The sequence below is a fragment of the Heterodontus francisci genome, chromosome 27, assembly GCF_036365525.1.
Source record: "Heterodontus francisci isolate sHetFra1 chromosome 27, sHetFra1.hap1, whole genome shotgun sequence".
NCBI lineage: Eukaryota > Metazoa > Chordata > Chondrichthyes > Heterodontiformes > Heterodontidae > Heterodontus > Heterodontus francisci.
In genome coordinates this window covers 9,597,612-9,620,249 of record NC_090397.1, presented here as the reverse complement: position 1 = coordinate 9,620,249, position 22,638 = coordinate 9,597,612, and the positions used below count along the sequence as shown (strand labels likewise).

Below are 22,638 nucleotides of genomic sequence, written 5' to 3'. Positions count from 1 at the left end.
GGGGAGATTTGATAGAGGTGTACAAGATTATGACAGGTTTAGGTAAGTTAGACAAGGAAACACTGTTCCCATTAACTGATGGTACAAGGACTAGGGGACACAGATTGAAAGTTTTGGGGAAGAGATGCAGGGGGAACATGAGCAAGAATGTTTTTACGCATCGAGTGGTAATGACCTGGAACTCGCTGCCCATGAGGGTGGTGAAGGCGGAAACAATCAATGATTTCAAAGGGAATTTGGGTGGGCGCTCGAAGGAAATAAACTTGCAGGGCTACATGGATCAAGCAGGGGAGTGGGACTGACTCATGAGCCGGCATGAACTCGATGGGCCAAATGGCCTCCTTCTATGCCTTAGATCCCTTCATCCAAGTCATTTATATAAATTGTAAAAGGTTGAAGCCCCAGCACTGATCCCTGTAGCACACTACTCAATACAGCTTGCCGAGCAGAAAATGACCCATTTATGCCTGTTAGCTAACCAATCTTCTATCAATGCCAATGTGTTACCCCCTACACCATGAACTTTCTGCAATAACCTTTGATGTGGCAGTTTATCAAATGCCTTCTGGAAATCCAAGTATAGTACATCCTTTATTCCCCTTTACTCATAGCACATGTTACTTTCTCAAAGAACTCCAATAAATTGGTTAAACATGATTTCCCTTTCACAAAACCATGTTCACTGTGCCTGATTACCTTGAATTTTTCTAAGTTCCCTGCTATAACATCTTTAATAATAGCTTCTAACATTTTCCCTAAGTCAGATGTTAAGTTTCCTGCTTTCTGTCTGCCTCCCTTTTTGATTAAAGGAGTTACATTGGCTATTTGCCAATCTAATGGAACCTTCCCTGAATCAAGGGAAGTTTGGAAATTCAAAACCAATGCATCAACTATCTCTCTAGCCACTTCTTTTAAGACCCTAGGATGAAGTCCATCAGGACCCGGGGACTTGTCAACCCGCAGCTCCAACAATTTTCTCTGTACCACTTCCCTGGTGATTGTAATTTTCTTGAGTTCCTCCCTCCCTTCCATTTCCTGATTTACAGCTATTTCTGGGATGTTACTTGTATTCTCTATGGTGAAAACTGATGCAAAATACCTGTTCAATTCATCTGCCATCTCCTTATTTTCCCTCATTAATTCCTCAGACTCACTTTCTATAGGGCCAACGGTCAGTTTGTTAACTCTTTTTTTTTTAAGTATCTATAGAAACTCTTACTATCTGTCTTTATATTTCTTGCCAGTTTTCTCTCGTACTCTAATTTTTCCCTCCTTATTAATCTTTTAGTCATTCTTTGCTGCTTCTTATATTCTGTCTAATCTTCTGACCTGCCACCCATCTTTGCACAATTATAAGCTTTTTCTTTAAGCTTGATACCATCTTTAATTGTTTTAGTTAACCATGGATGGCGGGTCCTCCCCTTGGAATTTTTCTTTCTCGTTGGAATGTATTTATTCTGTGTATTCTGAAATATCCCCTTAAATGTCTGCCACTGCATCTCTATTGACCTATCCCTTAACCTAATTTGCCAGCTAACTTTTGCTCGCTCTGTTTCATGCCCTCATAATTGCCCTTATTAAGTTTAGAATACTAGTCTTAGGCCCACTCTTCTCTAACTCAAACTGAAAGTAAAATTCAATCGTATTTATGATCACTGCTGCCGAGGGGTGTCTTCACTATGAGGTCATTAATTAATCCTATCTCATTGCACAATACCAGGTCTAGTGTAGCCTGCTCTCTGGTTGGCTCCAGAACATGCTGTCCTAAGAAACGATCCCGAAAACATTCTATGAAATCCTCATCTAGGCTACCTTTGCCCATCTGATTTTTCCGATATGTAGATTAAAATTCCCCATGATTATCGCCTTACCTTTCTGACAAGCACCCATTATTTCTTCCTTCATACCCCATCCTACCATGTGGTTACTGTTAGGGGGCCTGTACACCACTCCCACAAGTGACTTCTTGCCTTTGTCATTTCTCATCTTGACCCAAACTACTTCTACATCCTGGTTTCCTGAACTTAGGTCATCCCTCTCTATTGTGCTAATACCATTATTAATTAATAGAGCTACCCCTCCACCTTCTCCTAGCTTCCTGTCCTTCTTAAATTTCATGTACCTTTCAATATTCAGGTCCCAATCTATGTTGTCCTGCAGCCATGTCTCTGTAATGGCTATCAGATCGTACTTATTTGTTTCTATTTGCGCTATCAGTTCATCTGTTTTGTTTCGAGTGCTATATGCATTCAGATACAGAGCCTTTAGTTTTGACCTTTTATAATTTTTGTAACCTCCAGCCGATTTACTCTTAGCTTTGTAATCACTGTCCCTTCCTGCCATGGTCTGTTTATCTTTTCCCATATTAATACCTTTCTCTCTTGCCTTGTCTCTATGCTTTGATTTACCACATCTTCCCAAATTTGATCCCTTGCCCCCCACTATTTAGTTTAAAACCCTCTCCACTTCTAGTTATGCAACTTGCTAGAACACCAATCCCGGCACAGTTCAGGTGTAGACCATCCCAACAGTACAGCTCCCACTTTCCCCATTACTGGTGCCAGTGCCCCACAAACCGGAACCCACTTCGACCATACCCATTTCTCTAATCTTATTTGCCCTACTCCAATTTGTATGTGATTCAGGTAATAGTCCAGAGATTATTACCTTTGAGATTCTGCTTCTTAATTTGGTGCCTAGTTCCTCATACTGACAATGCAGAACCTCTTTCCTTGTCCTGCCTATGTTGTTCATACCTACGTGGACCATGACGACTGGATCCTCCCTGTCCCACTGCAAGTTTCTCCCTGGCCCTGAGCAGATGTCCCGAACCCTGGCGCTGGGCAGGCAACACAGCCTTCTGGATTCTCACTCTTTGCTGCAGAGGACAGTATCAATCCCCCTCACTATACTGTCCCCTACTACCACTACTTTACTTTTTGCTCCCCCCACTTGAACGGCTTCCTGTACCATGGTTCCATGGTTAGTCTGTTCATCCACACTACAGCCCTTGCTCTTGTCCATACAAGCTGCAAGAACCTTGAACTTGTTGCTCAATTACAAGGGCTGAGGCTCCTCCACTCCCACCTTCTTGATCCCGTTACCTGCCTGACTCGCAGTCACACCCTCCTGTCCCTGATCACTGACCAAAACAGATGACCCTATCCTAAGGGTCTTCTGGAACAAAGTGTCCAGATAACTTTCCTCTCCCCGATGCATCGCAATGTCTGCAGCTCAGCCTCCGGCTCAATGACTCTGAGCCAAAGCTCCTCAAGCCGCAGACACTACTGACGTGGTTGCCATGGATTGGCATGGCATCCAGGAGCTCCCACATACTGCAGCCATGACACATCACCTGTCCTGCCATCATTATTGTGTTAATTTAATTATATTTATTTTCTCTTAATTAATTTATAGGTTCCTTCCTTACTGAACTCCTCACTTACCCAACTTTCTTCACACTCTGTACCCTCCAGCAGCATTCAGTGCAGACAAACAGCACTGAGAGTCCCCCGAATTTATACTCTCTGAAAACAATGATGTGTCAACTTTGCTAGAGCTCTGCTAGAGCTCAGAAATCAGTTGAAGGAGCTACCTAATTAACTAGCTACAACTACTCTCAGAGAGCTTGTATATCGCTGTTTAAAACTGTAAGCTTACCAAACTCCCTTCTTCATGCTCTGTGCCCTCCAGCAGCATTCAGTGCAGAGGGCTCTGCCTACACTGACAGCCATTAAGGGTGAAGTCAGCAGCTCACAATTAAGGCATGATAGAATATTCAACTTTATGAGAAAACAAATGTCAAACATCCATGAAATTGCAAGTGTCTGTGGGTGGTATTCTTTATACATTTTCAAGTGCTTCTATGAGGTGTGACCCCTGTGCTAGTTGCTGGGCTGGAGGCAGGCTGCTGATCAGGCTGCCCCTTGGCCTGGGATGACTTTGGTGGGTGTCCTCTGGCTGCGTGAGGCCTGGAGGGCCCCAGCTGCCTGAGGTTTTCCTGCACAGGTACAGGACTGTGCTGCTACTAGAGCTGGGCTCACTGGCGGACGCGCTGAAGAGCTGGTGTGCACAGTCAGAGAGCCCTGAGGGGAGCCCCCAGCTGTGGAGGTCAGCCTCCTCTCCTCCTCCCTTTGAAGACTCACTGGAACGTCCTTGCTGACCAGAAAAGGTTGAAGAGTGGGAGACGACTCCAGTCTCCTGTTCCTTCTCTCACCTTGCCACTGCTGCGTTGAGCTCATGAACAAGGTAATGGTGTGCAGGTCTGCATGGATCTGTGCGATCTGGCTCTCCATGAGGGTCGCCAAACTCACGATGAAGAAAGCCATAGGCTCACATGCCTGAGACATTGAAGCAGTCATGGCATGGATAGACTCCTCCATCATCCACTCATGACTGCGTATGACCTCTGGCATCTCCGCCAGATATTGTCTTACCTCTCTCTAAAACTCCAGCATGCCCTGTGCTGTCAACACCAGAGGCTCGCCATCAGCCTGGGGCTCAGCATGGGCCAGGCCACCCACAGTCCTCTGACTGTCAGAGGCCTCGGCTGTCTCAGCCTCAGCCAGCTGCTCGGGCATGTGTGTATGGTGCTCTCAACAGCTTGTGACCCTGATTCTAAAGCTGAGCATAAACCCACTGAGGTGAAAGTATCTGCGCTGGTGGATGGTGCAGGAGAGTCATGTGACAGTGCATCCTCTGACTCCGGATCCTCCTCAGAGGTGGAATTAGGTCCCCCTTCTACTGGAGTCTCCCGCAGATGGTGATCTGCATGAGAAAACACAAAAATGTGGAAGTTAGGATTAGCAGATCTCTACATGCCAACCATGTGTAATGTGGGTCTCCAGAAGTGATCCGTATGTCGATGGAAGATAATCCTCACCCTCTTCCACGGAGACTCCAGACTCACCATCCACTATTGAACATCCGCCCTGGATCCCTGCTAGCTCCAGTGCCTCCTCCTCAACTGTGGACAGAGGCTGGATGTCAGTCTGTGCTGTCTCCCTCCTGTTGTGGGCCCTCTTGTCCTGCCAGTGGAAAGAGGGAGATAGTCATACTTCACAAAGAGATCAACATGACAGTTCTTCTAGTGACAGCCCTGGTCCCTACTGGGGTTTCCTATATAGCTCATCCTCCTGTCAGCTCTCAGGGGAGTTAAGGGGGGTGAGCTGTGAAAGAAGGTCACCTGTGACCTTGCCATCACTGGGGAAGAGGACCTCCCACCTTTGCTTTGCAACCTGGAGAAGAATCACGGTCACTAAACCGTGGGGCCACCCAGTGTCTTCCTTCAGCCATGGTTGTTGCAGGCCCGTGTTCTGCTCCTTGCCTATCAGGCAGCAGAAGGGGTCCTGGGGCAGCAGAGGCAGCAGAAGGGCTCGTGGGGCAGTAGAGGGCACTCAGGAAGGCAGTTTTTAATCCAGGCAGGAGTGAATGCAGGGCTGGCAGCCCTTTAAATATGGTGTCAATACCTGCTCTGGAGTCATCTGACACTGTATTTTGCATCCTGAATCCCGCCCCGTCACGTGATTGGCCAGGTCCCATGCCTCCATTATGATAATCTCGAATTGCCCTGGAGAAGGTGGTGGTGAGGCGCTTTCTTGAACCACTGCAGTCCATGTGAGGTAGGTACACCCACAGTGCTGTTAGGAAGGGAGTTCCAGTATTTTGACCCAGTGACAGTGAAGGAACGGCGATATAGTTCCAAGTCAGGATGGTGTGTGACTTGGAGGGGAACTTGCAGGTGGTGATGTTCCCGTGCATTTGCTGCCCTTGTCCTTCTAGTTGGTAGAGGTCGCAGGTTTGGAAGGTGCTGTCTCAGGAGCCTTGGTGCATTGCTGCAGTGCATCTTGTAGATGGTACACACTGCTGGCACTGTGCGCCGGTAGTGGAGGGAGTGACAGTTGAAGGTGGTGGATGGGGTGTTGATCAAGCAGGCTGCTTTGTCTTGGATGGTGTCGAGCTTCATGAGTGTTGTTGGTGCTGTACCCATCCAGGCAAGTGGAGAGTATTCCATCACACTCCTGACTTGTGCCTTGTAAACAGTGGACAGGCTTTGGGGAGTCAGGAGATGAGTTACTGACCTGCTCTTTTTACCACTGTATTGATATGGCTGGTTCAGTTAAGCTTCTGGTCAATGGACAGATGATGGCGTAGTGTTAATGTCACTAGACTAGTAATCCAGAGGCCCAGGCTAATGCCCTGATGCCATAAGTTCAAGTCCCACCACAGCAGTTGGTGGAATTTAAATTCAATTAAATAAAAATTTGGAATTGAAAGCTAGTCTCAGTAATTAAACTGTTGTCGATTGTTGTAAAAACCCATCTGCTTCACTAATGTCCTTTAATGAAGGAAATCTGCTGTCCTTACCTGGTCTGGCTAACATGTGAGTCCAGACCCACAGCAATGGGTCTTAACTGCCCTCTGAAATGGCCTAGCAAGACACTCAGTTATCAAGTGCAATTAGAAATCGGCAACAAATGTTGGCATTGCCAGCAACGCCCAGATTCCATGAAAGAATATTGACAAAAAAGGTAACCCCCCCCCCCTCCCCACTCCCCCTAGGATGTTGATAGTGGGGGATTCAGCAATAGTAATGCCATTGAATGTCAAGGGGAGATGGTTAGATTCTCTCTTACTGGAGATGGTCATTGCCTGGCACTTGTATGGCATGAATGTCGCTTGCCACTTATCAGCCCAAACCTGAATGTTGTCCAGGTCTTGCTGCATGTGGGCACGGACTGCTTCCGTATCTGAGGAGTCGCGAATCATACTGAATATTGTGCAATCATCAGCGAACATCCCCACATCTGACCTTATGATGGAGGGAAGGTCATTGATGAAGCAGCTGAAGATGGCTGGGCCTAGGACAGTTCCCTAAGGATCTCCTGCAGCGATGTCCTGGGAATGAGATGATTGACCTCCAACAATTACAACCATAAAAGCCCTTCATGATTTTGAACACTTCAACAGCTAACAACAGCTTCTCCTGTCTCTCCACTTTACTGAAGTACTAACCACTTGTTGCATATAAAAGGGTTTCCTCATGCCACCTCTGGTTCTTTTGCCAATCACCTTAAATCTGTGCCCTCTGCTTATTGACCCTACAGCCATTGGAAACAGTTTCTCTTCATTTACTCTATCCAGACAGTTCATGATTTTAAGTACCTCTATCAAATTTCCTCTTCTCTGCTCTAAGCTTCTCCAGTCTATCATAACATCATGGAATCATAAAATGGCATCAGCAAAGATGGAGGCCATTTGACCAATCGAGTCAGTGCTAGCCACAAATTAGCTGGTCCAACGCCCTGCCCTTTGCCCGTAGCCCTACAGTATTTTTCTCTTCAGGCGCTTATCCAGTTCCCTCTTGAAAACAAGGATTGAATCTGCCTCCACCACACTCTCACACAGAGCATTCTGGATTGTAACCACTCACTTTGTGATGCTGAATTCAGTTCTTTATCCAATTACTTTATCCACATTACTGTAATCCCTCATCCCTGGAACATTTCCAGTAAACCTCTCCTGTACCCTTTCCAAAGCCTTCATGTCTTTTCTAAAGTGTGGTGCCCAGAATTGGAGACAATACGCCATCTGGGGTCAAACTAATGTTTTATATAGGTTTAGCATAACTTCCTGGTTTTTGTACTCTATTTATAAAGGCAAGAATCCCATATGCTTAATTGACTACTTTGTTAACTTCTCCTGCAGCTTTCGAAGATTTGTGGACAAACATTCCCAGCTCTCTCTGTTCTTGCACCCCCTTTACAATTGTACTATTTAGCTATTTGCCACCGGTTTGTCCATTCCACCAGCTTATCTATCTCCTCTTGTAGTCTATTACTATCTTCCTCACTGTTTACTACCCTTCCAAGTTTTGTGTCATCTACAAATTTCAAAATTGTTCTCTGTACCCTCAAATCCGAATCATTAATGTACATCAAAAACAGCCGTGGTCCTTGTCCAAACCTTGGGGAACTTCCCTCCAGTCCAAAAAAACAGCCATTTTATCCCTTAGAAAATTTTGTATCCTTCCTGCTTTTAACTCAAGGGCTACAATTTTGCTGACAAGCCTAGTACATGTTACTTTATCAAAGACTTTGTAAAGTCCATATACACAACATCAAATGCACTGCCCTCATCTGTTAGCTGATCAGAACATTGTATCCCCATTGTATCAGTATGACTAGTACGTCCAACACTTGCCAACTGTGTGAGATGAAGTTACAATTTAATGCCAACGTGTTGAGTTATGGGCGGCTCTTAGTGTGCGCTGTGACATGTACTGGGTTAAGATGACCCAAGATCATTTTAGCCAAGATTCTTACATATGGGAAAGGGAAGAAATTTCCATCCGATAGGTCTGAGCATGAATGCCAGCTGTAGCTCAGTGCTCACTCTCTTGCCTCTGAGGCAGAAGGTCACAGTTTCAAGCACCATTTACAAGACTTGAGCATATGCTGAGGGAGTGCTGCATTGTTGGAGGTGCCACTGAGGCCCCGTCAGCCCTGGATGTAAAAGGTCTCATGGCACTACTCAAAGAAGAGCAGGAGAGTACTCCCCAGTGTCCTGGCCAATATTTATTCCTCAATCAGCATTGCAAAAACAAATTATCTGATCATTTATCTCACTGCTGTTTGTGGGAGCTTGCTGTGTGCAAATTGGCTGCTGTGCTTCCTACATTACAACAGTGACATAAGCACTTCATTGGCTGTAGAGCACTTTCGCAGGTTCTGAGATGATGGAAGGTGCTATAGAAATGCAAGCCTTTCTTTTTGTTTCTGAATGCTGATCCAACAAGTGAAAATACAGTAAACTACCGCAATGCCATGAAGTTCTGAACATATTTAAATACTGATCCTCGATTTAATTGAAAGGTATCGCTGAAGCCTCTCATTGTCGGTTTTGAAGATAGTACCAGTTAGTTATATGTATATAATGTGTGCTTGATGTTAAACGCTGTTGCTTGACAACTTAGGTTGGGCTCATCCTGTGTCAACTTGTTTCACTTTGTGGTGTTCTTCAGAATGTAATCTAAGCTGGCATCCCGTGCGGTCCTGAGGATGTGCTCCATTATTGGCCGCAATGGTAAATTCAGCTGTTTGATCAGCTGGTTCAGATGAACATTAATGATCTTGCTTCACTACTTGAAGATAAGTAGGGAGTTCTTCCAGTGTCCTGGCCAACATTCCCCCCTCAATCAACACCACCACCATTGTTCTAACTGATCAATTATCTTGCTGCAGTTTATGGAATCTGTACACTCAATGGCTTCCACATTTGCCCACATAATGAAATCCATTTCCCTTCAAAGTAATTCATCACCCGTTAAGCACTTTGAGACTGTTATTGAGAGACAGGAGATGCTGAATAAAGGAAACTCTTTTCTTTTCAGTGATAGTTGCACCATCCTGTAGAAAAGTAAATAAGGCAGTTCTTCCGTATGTCATTCCCTTGAAGACTAGAGCTCCTGTTCCTTGAGCCCTTTACTCCTCATATCAGACAGGGCAGAATGTTGAACAGTTTCCGTTTGACAGCCAGTATAAGGCAGAGCTCTTTGCTGATGGCACCGGACCTGCAGGTGGGGAATTTCCCCTCACAGTTACATTTTCAATTTAGTTTAGTTTAGTTTAGAGATACAGCACTGAAACAGGCCCTTCGGCCCACCGAGTCTGTGCCGACCATCAACCACCCATTTATACTAATCCTACACTAATTCCATATTCCTACCACATCCCCACCTGTCCCCTATATTTCCCTACCACCTACCTATACTAGGGGCAATTTATAATGGCCAATTTACCTATCAACCTGCAAGTCTTTGGCATGTGGGAGGAAACCGGAGCACCCGGAGGAAACCCACGCAGACACAGGGAGAACTTGCAAACTCCACGCAGGCAGTACCCAGAATTGAACCCAGGTCGCTGGAGCTGTGAGGCTGCGGTGCTAACCACTGTGCCGCCCAATTCTCAGCAAGGTGCAGATGTTCCACTCGTCCTGGCACATTTCCTATTGGTCGAGCCATGATCCAATGATGAGCTGTGCTGAGGTGTTCTGAGGTGACATTTTTGTTGGACCAGTGGGTGAGGTGGGATGGGGGGGTGGTGGGGAATAGGGATCAGATGGGAGTGGGGATGTGGATGATGTGGGGTTGGGGATGAAGTTGGGTTATGAATGAGGTGGGGATGCGATGGGATGGGGATGAGGTGGGGGTTAGATGGGGTAGAGATGAGGTGGGGGTGGGATGGAGTGGGAGTGATGTAGGAGTGGGGGTGAGGCAGGATTTTCAGAAGAGAATCAGTTGACAAATGAACCAAAAACATGACTGAAATGTGAGACTTGAATTATTATTTTCTGCAAGCTGGAGATTTTTTTACTAGGCGACATGTTTAGATAGAGGATCTGGATCGGCGCAGGCTTGGAGGGCCGAAGGGCCTGTTCCTGTGCTGTAATTTTCTTTGTTCTTTGTTCTTGAAAGCCTTCGGGCATTGACGTGTAGTGAAAGAGGCCTGGTTTTTCTCAGTATGGGTATTTACTTGTACATACAGCAGACCAGATTTCCATGTTAGCGTGTGGGAGTATAATTCTTGCCATAATCTATGCTAACATTCCCAGTGATGTGCTGAGGGACTGCTGCACTACCGCAGATGCTGTCTTTCACAGCAAGTATTAAACTGAGGCTGATAAAGGTCCCATGGTACTATCAGTACCATGTATAGATTAGATTAGATTAGATTAGAGATACAGACTGAAACAGGCCCTTCGGCCCACCGAGTCTGTGCCGAACATCAACCACCCATTTATACTAATCCTACACTAATCCCATATTCCTACCAAACATCCTCACCTGTCCCTATATTTCCCTACCACCTACCTATACTAGTGACAATTTATAATGGCCAATTTACCTATCAACCTGCAAGTCTTTTGGCTTGTGGGAGGAAACCGGAGCACCCGGAGAAAACCCACGCAGACACAGGGAGAACTTGCAAACTCCACACAGGCAGTACCCAGAATCGAACCCGGGTCCCTGGAGCTGTGAGGCTGCGGTGCTAACCACTGTGCCGCCCTTTATGAACAGGATGCTTGTCAATATTCCTCCCTCAACTAACACAACCAAACTGAATATCAGGTCATTCATTTCCCTCTCTGTGGGATCTGCCGATGTTACAACAATTAGTTTACAAGGCTGATACTGGAACTGAGAGGTTATACCGATCAGGAAAGACTGGACAGGCTGGGCTCTTTTCTCCAGAAAAACATCTGAGGAGGTGACCTGTCTTTAAAAATATGAAGGCAGGCATAGAGAAGATGTTAGGGAGACCAGAACTAGGGTCCATAAATAGAAGATAAGCACTAATACATGCAATAGGAAATTCAAAAGAAATATCTTTCCCCAGGCAGTGATAAGAAACTTGCCACCGCACAGAGTGATTGATGTTAATAGCGTAGATGCATTTAAAGGGAAGTTGGATCAGGACACGAGGCAGAAAGGAGTAGAAGGATATATTGATGGGATTAGAGGAAGTAAAGTGGGAGGAGGCACATGTGAAGCATAAACACCAGCATGAACCTATTGAGCTGGTTCTGTGCTGTAAATACATTGAAATTCCATGTAAAAGTAACTCATTTGCAGTAAAGTACTTCGGGATGTCCTGAGGATGTGAGCCATGCTAGATGAAAATGTAAGATTTTTTCTTTAAACCTGCAGCAGCACGATGAATAAAGGGATTTAGTGTGAGTTTGTGGGTGGGGTGGAAATCAAAGCCCACAAGAAATTATTGTGTTAATGACAACACATCTCCTATCCCGAGCCTATCCCCTGCTGGGTACAGACTCTCTGCAGAGTAATAGTGAACATACATACCACAGTCAGAGGCCTGCCCCACACTGGCCTGAACCCCTCGGCTGGCTCACACTGCTCAGCATGGCCATTACACAAGCAGCTCCCCATCGCGATGAAGTCATAGATTCCATAGTGTGCAAATCGCTGGGGTTTGAGGCCAACTGCTCGGCCTGGGCAGGGGCACAGTTGGCGTTTAAGCAGGCGCACACGGATGTTTGTGACTTTCAGCAGCTCCTGAGCTTGAACGCTGTACGGGTCTTCTACAGAGTGTGGTAGAGACAGAACACGGAATATAACCTGTTTAAAAGAAGCACAAGAAAAGTAAGACAACAGGGACTGAAATCAGGCTCCCTTTTTAACAGAATACAAGCACCCAACAGCCTGTCGGTCAAAGGTCAGATTATTGGGTGTTAAAGTTAGAATGAAGCAGAAGCATTACAAAGAATTTAAGACCAGGCGACCTCTTGCAGTCCCCAGACATTGAGTTTAACAACAACTTGCATTTATTTAGCACCTTTAACATCGGAAAATGACCCAAGGTTCTTCTCAGCTGTGTAATCAGATAAAATTTTAAAATATCTTAAAGGAGGAGCGAGAGGTCGAGAGGTTTCGGGAGAGAAGCTGAGAGCTTAGGGCCCAGGCAGCTGAAGGCATGGCCACCCATTGTTGAGTGAAGGAAGCTGAGGATGCTCAAGAGGCCAGAATTAGAGGAAAGCAGAGATCTGAGAGTTGCAGGGCTGGAGGAAGTGACAGAGATAGGGAGGGGCAAGGCCATGAGGAATTTGAACAAAAGGTCTCGATCGGTTGTTGAAGGGAGCCATTGAATGAAGGCGAGTCTCTTCTCTAGAGGGAGTAAATACAAGTGGGGAGTGATTCAGCCATTGCATCTCTCAATGACTCCCAGCAATCAGCTGAGGAAGGGCAGAGACCCTGGCAGAAAGTACAGTACACCCTCAGTACAGTGTAGCATTGCTTCAATACATCAGAGAGGAGTGGGTTGTCAGAAGTTTAGCTTAATTGAATGGCGGAGCAGGTTTTAGAGGCTGAATGGCCTATTCCTATTTTTAATATTCCATAACAATCCAAGAGCTTCATTGTCATGTCTACTGAAACCAGCTTTTTACTTCAAGATTTACGAAAGTGAAATCAAAGTCTCAAACTATCATGGTGGGATCTGAATTCAAGTTTCTTTTTGTTTGGTCATGGGATGTGTGTCACTGGCAAAGCCAGCATTTATTGGCCATTCTCAATTGCCCTTGAGGAGATGGTGGTGAGGCACCTGGATTACGAGTCTAGTAACATCACCAATATATGACTGTGCACACTTGAACTTGAATCCTTCATTTGAGCTATGAACCCACAATCTATCTAAGGGCATTAGCTTCCCTTTCTGCAGCATCACTCACCCCCATCCTGCCTCATTCCCACCCTTGCCCAATGGCTACTTTGGTTACCTCCCAATCCAACTTCTCCAGCTCCATCCTCACTGGGCCTGAGACCCACCCTACACAATCAAACTCCACTGCCCACACCCTGTCCCAATATCCTTCCTTCCCATCCTCATTGACTTTCATTAGTTCCTCATACCCCAATGTATCAAATTCTTGTCCTGATTTACAAATCCCTCTCTATCTTGTCCTAATCCTATCTATGAACTCCCTTCTTTCATGTCCTAATGCCCTCTAAATCTGGGCCCCTCTAAATCCCTTGTCCCCCCAACCCTGCTCCAATTTCAGTGGTACAACCTTCAGCTGCCTTGGCCCCATACACAGGAGTTCCCACCCAAGTGCCCTTTGTCTTGTTACCTCCCATCCTGCCTTTATAACCCTTCTCAGAACCCATCTCTCCAATGATGCTTTCGATCACTGTTCTAAAATCACCTGGCACTGCCTGGCATCTGTTTCTGCTCTGAAGTCCTATGGGATGGTTTCTACATTAATGGCACTTTCTAGCAACACAACTTGAATTTATATAGTATCTACAAGGGAAGAAAATGACCAAGATGTTTCACAGGAGTATAATTAGACACATTTGACACAGAGCCAGGGAAGATGATAATAGGACAGGTGACCAAAAGCTTGGTCAAAGAAGTACCTATTAAGGAGGGCCTTAAAGTTGGAGAGAGAGAGAAAGGTGTGGAGAGGTTTGTGGAGGGAATTCCAGAGTTTAGGTCCTAAACAGTTGAAGGTCTGGTGACCAGTGGTGGGGAAAAGAGCGGCACAGTGGCGCAGTGGTTAGCACCGCAGCCTCACAGCTCCAGGGACCCGGGTTCGATTCCGGGTACTGCCTGTGTGGAGTTTGCAAGTTCTCCCTGTGTCTGCGTGGGTTTTCTCCGGGTGCTCCGGTTTCCTCCCACAAGCCAAAAGACTTGCAGGTTGATAGGTAAATTGGCCATTATAAATTGTCACTAGTATAGGTAGGTGGTAGGGAAATATAGGGACAGGTGGGGATGTTTGGTAGGAATATGGGATTAGTGTAGGATTAATATAAATGGGTGGTTGATGTTCGGCACAGACTCGGTGGGCCGAAGGGCCTGTTTCAGTGCTGTATCTCTAATCTAAAAAGAGAGTGGGTGATGCAGAAAAGACCAGGATTGGAAGAAGGCAGAGTTCTGGGAGGATTGTAGGGGTGTTACAGAGATAGGGAGGAGTGAGGCCATGGAGGGATTTGAAAATGAGGAAGAGAATTATAGATGCACATTTTAATCACCAGACTAAGGATTCACATACAGGATCAATGCATTCCCAGTAAGAAGTCACATGGTGCGTTCAATCAATCACATCTGTTTTGTGTGTGCTAAGATGCAGAAGGCGTCACACTGACTTTTGTGGAAACATTTCCCCCAGCTGTTTTCATAACAATTATGTAATGATTCCCTATATTTATAAAAACTCTAATCTCAGCTTCCTCGGGTATCCAGATGGTATGACTTTCAGTTTTGATTGCACCTGATATTTTGCTGAGATGCATTTTATTTTTGACATTCAATACACAGAGCAGCTTATCAGAACATTTTAAAGTAAAATGAGAGTTAGGCAATAAATACAATTACTAACAGTAAATTCAAAATATATTAGACAATCTGTCTGCGAGAGAGCGAGAGAGAGAGAGATGTAATGCAAAATGTCTCTTAGATTTCCCTGCTGCCATTGACAATCTGTATGTGATACTGAGTCACACAGAGCAGGAGGGCTGAAGTTAGTAGTGTGATTGAATACTTTCCACTTGCCTGGATCGGTGAAGCTGCAACATCAAGAAGCTCGACACCATCCCAGAACAAGCAGTTTGCTTGATCGGAAACTCATCTGTGTGGCCTAAATTATCTACCACGTACGGTGGCTCCGGTATGTACTGCCTACGTGGTGGGATTTTAACTCAGAACTTGCTAAAGTTTCTTTGGCAGCACCTTCCAAACCAGAGACCTCCACCACCTTAGAAGGACAAGGGTTTAGGTGCATTGGAACAACCTCACCTCCAAGTTCCCCAAGTCACACACCATCCTGACTTGGACATATCACTGCTTCTTCACTGTCGCTGGGTGAAAATACTGGAACTCCCTTCCTAACAGCACTGTGGGTGTACCTACCTCACATGGACTGCAGTGGTGCAAGAAGGCAGCTCACCACCACCTTCTCAAGAGAAAATAAGGATGCGCAATAAATACCAGCCTTGCCAGCAATGCCCATATCCCAAGAATGTTTATGAAAAAGATTCCATTCTGAATTAGTTGATCTGTTACATTCAACCTCAGCACTTGAGAAAAAGAGATCAGTCGAGGGCTCCTGCTTCTCGCTCACTATCCATCGACCCCTGTTACAAAGGACAGGGTGTCTGGATACTCAATAAGCTCTGCCCAGAGCCACACATGGTGAATGGCCAACGTGGATGAGTTATCAAAGGATGACCAATGCCACTGGCACAGAACCCACAGCGGAGCAGGAGGGAAAAAGAGGAGAAAATGATGTGGGCTGAGCACAACTGCTGGCAAAGATCTGAGAGTAAGTTATGGCAGTAATCCAATGCCAGTTAGCTTTGAAGCTTTGCATCAAGACTTGACTATGAGGTGAATCCTTCAGTTCGCTTATAGGCTTGTAATTCCTGTACTTATTCTTTAATCATCCTGTTAAGTGTAGGACTTGCTCAAGCTGTTCAATTGCTGCTTAAATAATGAAAGCAACAAGATTTTAACTTAGACATCAGGTATCACTGAGTGTGTCAGAATATTAGATCACTATAGAGATCATAATATCAATATCTATAATATATTCAAAATCTTATATGCAAGTTTTGACAACTTGCCATGACATATTTTGATGTTTACATTCATTATGGAAACCTGCGCCACCATTGGCAGGAGGGTGTAAATACAGTGTGACATTTACATTGGCAGTACCATTATAAATGTGGACATTGGAATTTCTAATAGAAATATAAAAATAAGAACAGTAATGCAGCACTTTAATGGGGACTGAATGGGTCCATTTATCCCCCATCCTCTTACCCCATTTCCGTTGAAGACTGGACGGGGTCTTGACCCTGGCAGATTGATAAGTGCAAGTATTGGGGTTGGAGGGGAGAAGGAGCCAGTATAGGACTTTTTCATTTCGGTCCCCCTTTAGCACACCTTCTGGTGTGCAGTGCAACCCAGGCCTGGTAAGTCTGTACCCATCTGTATCTGTGTTGTGTGAACACTGTACAAACTTGACTGGACCTGGCATGTTTTCAGAGTATTGTGTACAATTTAATATTGTGCTCCACACCTTAGAAAGGACGTCAAGACCTTGGAGAGGGTGCAGAGGATATTTACTGGAATAGTGCCAGTGACAACCATCTTCAATTATGTGGAGAGACTGGATTGTTCTCTTTGGAGCAGAAACGGCTAAAGAGGGAATTTGACAGAAGTGCTTGAAATTATGAAGGGTTTTGATCAGTGTATATAGGAGAAACTGACAGGAGGGCCAGTAATCAGAGGACATAGATTTAAGATAATTGTTAAAAAACCAAACGGGAGATGAGTTATGATCTGGAATGCACTTCCGGAAAGGGCGGCGGAAACAGATTCAATGGTAACTTTCAAAAAGGATTCGGATAAATGCTGGAAAAGAAAAATTTGCAGAGCTATTGGGAAAGAGCAGGGGAGAGGGACTGACAGGATAGCTTTTACAAACAGATAGCACAGGCATGATGGGCCAAATGGCCTCTTCCTGTGCTGTAAGAGTCTACAATCCCATATATATTCATGCCAAAGTCCAGTCAGTGAATTTAAGAAGTAAAAGAAAAACCTGGCTGACAGATTTGCAGATACGAATGAAATTCTTGTGACTTAAAACATTTCCTGTTTACCGAGTTGCAGTTTGTGAAAGTTGTTTACTAGTTAGGCTGCTCCGAGAGCAGGTTTCTTCAAACAAAGTGTAACGGCTGAACATCAAAAGGGACATGTACAGACATCAACCATAGCTCAGTGGCAGCACTGCCTCCTCTCAGTACAAGTCCGACACGCCAGATTTGAGTCTATATTTCAGGCAGACACTCCAGTGCATTAAGGGAGTAAGATATCCCTTGACACTATTTGCAGAGGAGCTGGGGATGGTGAGGGTGTGGGCTGTGGGGGAGGGGTTCTCTCTTGTGGCCTGGCAAATGTTTATCCTGCAATTAACACTTAAAACAGATTATCTGGTTACTATCACATTGCTGTCGGTGGAAACGTCCTGTGTGCAAATTGGCTGCTGCGTTTCCTACATCACAATAATGACTGCGCTTCACAACTACTGAATTTGCTGTAAAGGATTTTGGGATGTCCTGAGGTTGCAAAAGGTGCTATATAAGTGCATTTCAACGGCTGCTATATTTTGTGATATTTGTTGTTGGCTGTCCCTCGATTCAAGGATGATGTCTACTCAAGGTCACAGGTTTCTGCCATGGGTCTTCAGGTGACTGAACAGACCGATTCCCGACCCGTAGATCTTTGGGCACATGGGGCAGGATGTCCCCCGACGTAGTGTGATCCAGAATGCAGGATTTGCTTCCTTTTCTTTCCTTCTCTGCCGCCACCCTGCCTCATCATTAAGGCGTTTGGACTCGAAGCGTGATGCAGCTTGATGGACAAGCTGTCGCCATTTTGAACGATTGGTAGTAAGCTCCTCCAAGTCATCAATGTCATTGCTGCTGTGCTTCAAAGAACCTTTGAAGTGTTTTCCTTGTCCTCCCCTGGAACGCTGGCCTTTTGAGAGTTGAGAAAATAGGATCTGGCTGGGGAGACGGTTTTCAGCCATCTGGACACAGTTTCCAGTCCATCAAAGTTGGTTTTGCAGGAGTTTTCACTGCTTGTGGAGCTGGCTTCAAGAAGGATACTGGTGCTTGTTCAATGGTCCTCCCATTAAATCTGGACGATGCAGTGGAGGCATTGCTCATGGAATTTCTCCAGCACTCACGTGTCGCTGATGCACAGTCCAGGTTGCACAGCAGTACAGGAGCGTGGTGACAACAACTGCTCTATATACCTCGACTTGCAGATGTCTTTGTTATCAAACACTCATGCTGCAGTTTGCAGAAGGCGGAGCTCTTGCAGTTGATCCAGTGTTGGATCTGCTCGTCAATGATGGCCTTTTGAGAGAGATGGCTACAAGGTATGGGAAGTGCTCAACATATTCCAAAGTCTCTCCTTCAACATATATGGGAGGTGGAATATTTGGCTGACCCACATGTGTGTTGATATGAGTTTTGTTTCGGCAACATTCAAGGACAGGCCAAGTCTTTTGTATGCAGAGTTGAAGAAATCGAGAGTGGCTTGCAAAACTGGTGCAGAGTGGGCAACAACACTGCAGTCATCCGCAAACTGTAGATCATGTATGTCTTTGGTGGTCAGGTTAGGTTTGGCACAGAGGTGACTGAGGTTAACGAGTTTTCCATTTAGGTGGTATTTAATACTCACACCAGAGGGCAGCTGATCTTTCACAAGGTGAATAGCCACTGGCAGGCAGATTGTTAATAGTATGGGGGCTATCACACAGCCTTACTTGACCCTGGTCCGGATTTTGAAGACATCTGTTTCAGATCTCCCACTCAAGACAGTTGCAGGATTGTGAAGAAGTTTATTGGACATCCAAATCTTTGGAGCAAAATCCAGAGCCTTGCGATTTACTGAGTCAAATGCTTTGGTCAGCTTGATGAATGAAATGTTCCTGGTGCTGTTCTTGACATCGTTTCTTGGATTTGTTGGGACACAAAGACCACGTCGGAGGTTCCTCTGGGATATTACTATTGTGATATTACTGCTGTGCAGAACCTTAGTCACACCCCATCTGGAGTAACTGCCTTCAGTTCTAGACACTGCACCTCAGGATAGAGATATTGGTCTTGGAGGGAGTGCAGCGTAGATTCACCACAATGATACCGGGGCTAGAAGGGTTAAATTATGAGGTCAAGGTGCATAAACTTGATTTATATTCTAGACTAGACAGAGAGAAACTATTTCCTCTTTGGGGGGGTGGGGGGCGGGGGAGTCCAGAACAAGGTTCCATAATCTTAAAATTAAAGCTAGGCTGATGGGGTGATGTCAGGAAGCACTTCTTCACACAAAGGGTAGTGGAAATCTGGAACTGTCCCCCTCAAAAAGCTGTTGAGGCTGGGCGTCACCCTGTAGCTTTCAAGAATGATTTTGGTTAGGGTTAGGTAAGGGTATCAAGGGACATGGAGCTAAGGTAGGTAAATGGAGTTCAGATGCAGATCGGTCATGATCTAACTGAGTGACGAAATAAGCTCCAGAAGCCAAATGACCTACTCCTGTTCCTGTGTTTCTATTCATTTGCCTCAGTATCCCTGGACCAAGCAGAGGAGAATCAGGTTGAGTCACGTGGCTGATCGCCAACCAGGAATTCCTGTTGGAAAATGTGGCTGCTGGATAGCCAGGTTTGGGCTCAGGTGTGATGCCTCATCCAGTCAGATAACCCACCACTACTCATGATGGTGGGGGCAACAGTGGAATGGGGGGGGGAAAGCAGGAATCGGTGAAAGGGGGGAAGGAGAGTGTGCGCGAACTGGAGGGTGAGGAGGAGAGAGTACCTCTGTGTTATATAGCTATAGGGCCCTGAGACCTCTCAGGCCCACCACTGTACTCCGGGGTCCTACCTTTCTTTCAGCCTCAAGGCCCCACCAGGTAATGGGCCTGGACTGGGAGGGTGGCTTGGCCGGGTGGGGGAAAATCACAGGATCCTTTTCTCTAGCAGACGACTCGGGTACCCTGCACCTGTCAGCCATCCCGAGAGGAATCAATTTACAACTGAGCAGCTTATTATGAAGCCCCGTCTCCACAGCAACAAGGCAGTGCGTCATTGAGTGTGAGAAATGCCAAGTATTTTTCAATTTTGTCAGAAACAGTGCAAATATATAGAGTGTAATCACCCCTGTGTACAGTGCGTGAGGTAACATGTTTCAGAATTCTTTTCAAATTCTTCAGTACCTCAATGACCCACGCCCTGAAGCAGTTTCATGCTTTGAAGTGTGTGCAAATTTGCAGTTGATCTTTCAAGTGGAATTACCACGTGTGGTGCATCTCAGGGATGCGTGCAAACTAATGACTGATAATTTCACCCAGCTTCAGAATCTTCCGTGCGACTTACGAAAAGCTGAAGATTGATTTGTTTTTACGATGACAGAATTATTGCACGGAACAGCCTAACATTACAGGATTAGCATGTGTAGGGACTCTTCACTGGAACCATCGCACATGTTGTATTCAAAGGCTGAAACTTTCTAATCCAAGTACAGTAATACACCACTACTTTATTTTATTGGTATCACATCCACAGATACCCTCCCACCCATTCACAAATATTCCCCCATTCACAATACTCTTCTACCCCCCATTCACAGATACTTCTGCTTCCCATTCACAGCTATATGGTACAATGTTAAAGGGAATGTAAGAACAGAGACCTGGGGTTGTTTATGTACAGATCTTTGAAGATGTCAGGACAAGTTAACAAAGCAGTTAATAAAGCAAATGGAATCCTGGACTTTATAAATAGAGGCATAGAATAAAAAGGCCAGGAAGTTATGCTAAACCTATATAAAATACCAGTTCAGACCCAGCTGCAGTATTGTGTCCATTTCTGGGCACCACACTTTAGGAAGGATGTGAATGCTTTGGAAAGAATGCAGAAGAGATTTACTAGAATGGTTCCAGGGATGAGGGATTACAGTTATGTGGATAGATTGGAAAAGCTGGGATGTTCTCCTAATAGCAGAGAAAGCTAAGAGGAGATCTGATAGAGGTGTTTAAAATCAGAAAGGATTTAGGTTGTTGAAATAAAGTGAAACTGTTTCCAATGGGTGAAGACTCAATAACCAGAGGCCAATAATTTTAGGTGATTGGCAAAAGAACCCGAGGTGACGTGAAGAAAATTTTTTTTTAACGCAGTGAGTGGTTAGGATCTGGAATGCACTGCCTGAGAGTGTGGTGGAGGCAGATTCAATAATAGCTTTCAAAAGAAAATGGGATAAATAAGAGAAGAAAAAAATTGCTGGAATATGGGGAAAGACCGAGGAGTGGGAGTAACTGGATTGCTCTTTGAAAGAGTGAGCACAGACCTGATGCACTGAATGGCCTTCCATAGTGCACTATTCTATAATTTTATGATATTCCTCCCCATTCATAAATCTTCCCCCCTCCAATTACAGAATTGGGACCACATTCATAGTTTTCTCGAACTCATGTATCAGAACCTACCTCAATGAACCTGCCTTCCTTGCTGGTAGGCTTCTTTTTTGAAGTTTCCTTAAGGGGTTCTTAGGAACATAGAATGAGAAGGAGGTGATTCAGCCTCCTCAAACCTGTTCTACAATCCAGTTACATCGTAGTACAACTGTATCTTAATTCCATTTACCTGCCTTAGTTCTGTAACCTTTTATATCCTTGCCTAACAAAAGTCTATCAATCAGTTTTGTTATTTTCAACTGACCCCCAGTCTGAACAGCTTTTTGGGGAGGGAGTTCTAGATTTCCACTACTCCTTGTGTGAAGAAGTGCATCCTGATGTCATCCCTTTTGATAAGTCGGTTAAGAAAGTCAGAGCCCATGGGACCCAGGGCAATTTGGCAAATTGGATCCAAAATTGGCTTGGTGGCAGGAGGCAGAGGGTAATGGTCGAGGGTTGTTTTTGCGAGTGGAAGCCTGTGACCAGTGGTGTACCACAGGGATCGGTGCTGGGACCCTTGCTGTTTGTAGTGTACATTAATGATTTAGACGTGAATATAGGAGGTATGATAAGTAAGTTTGCAGATGACACGAAAATTGGTGGTGTGGTAAATAAATAGTGAGGAGGAAAGCCTTGGATTATAGGACGATATAGATGGGCTGGTAAGGTGGGCGGAGCAGTGGCAAATGGAATTTAATCCTGAGAAAACAGTGGTGCAGTGCTTAGCACTGCAGCCACACAGCTCCAGTGACCCGGGTTCAGTTCTGGGTACTGCCTGTGTGGAGTTTGCAAGTTCTCCCTGTGACTGCGTGGGTTTCCGCGGGTGCTCCGGTTTCCTCCCACAGCCAAAGACTTTCAGGTTGATCGGTAAATTGGCCATTGTAAATTGCCCCTAGTGTAGGTAGGTGGTAGGGGAATGGTGGGGATGTGGTAGGGAATATGGGATTAATGTAGGATTAGCATAAATGGGTGGTTGTTGGTCAGCACAGACTCGGTGGGCCAAAGTGCTGTATCTCTAAAAATAAATAAATAGAAGTGGGAGGTGATGCATTTTGGGAGAACTAACACAATGGATGGTAGGACCCTAGGAAGTACAGAGGGA

The 22,638-nt window shown here is 45.3% G+C and overlaps 1 protein-coding gene across 2 annotated transcripts in view; it reads right to left on the bottom strand.

The window, feature by feature from the left end:
- The window catches only part of ntn4 (netrin 4), a 134,525-nt gene that overhangs the window by 94,783 nt on the left and 17,104 nt on the right, over positions 1–22,638 (bottom strand). For both annotated transcript variants that reach the window (XM_068059681.1, XM_068059683.1), the window contains exon 3: positions 11,864–12,139. In XM_068059681.1, the coding sequence (XP_067915782.1) occupies positions 11,864–12,139 (276 nt within the window). The remainder of the gene's footprint in view (positions 1–11,863; positions 12,140–22,638) is intronic.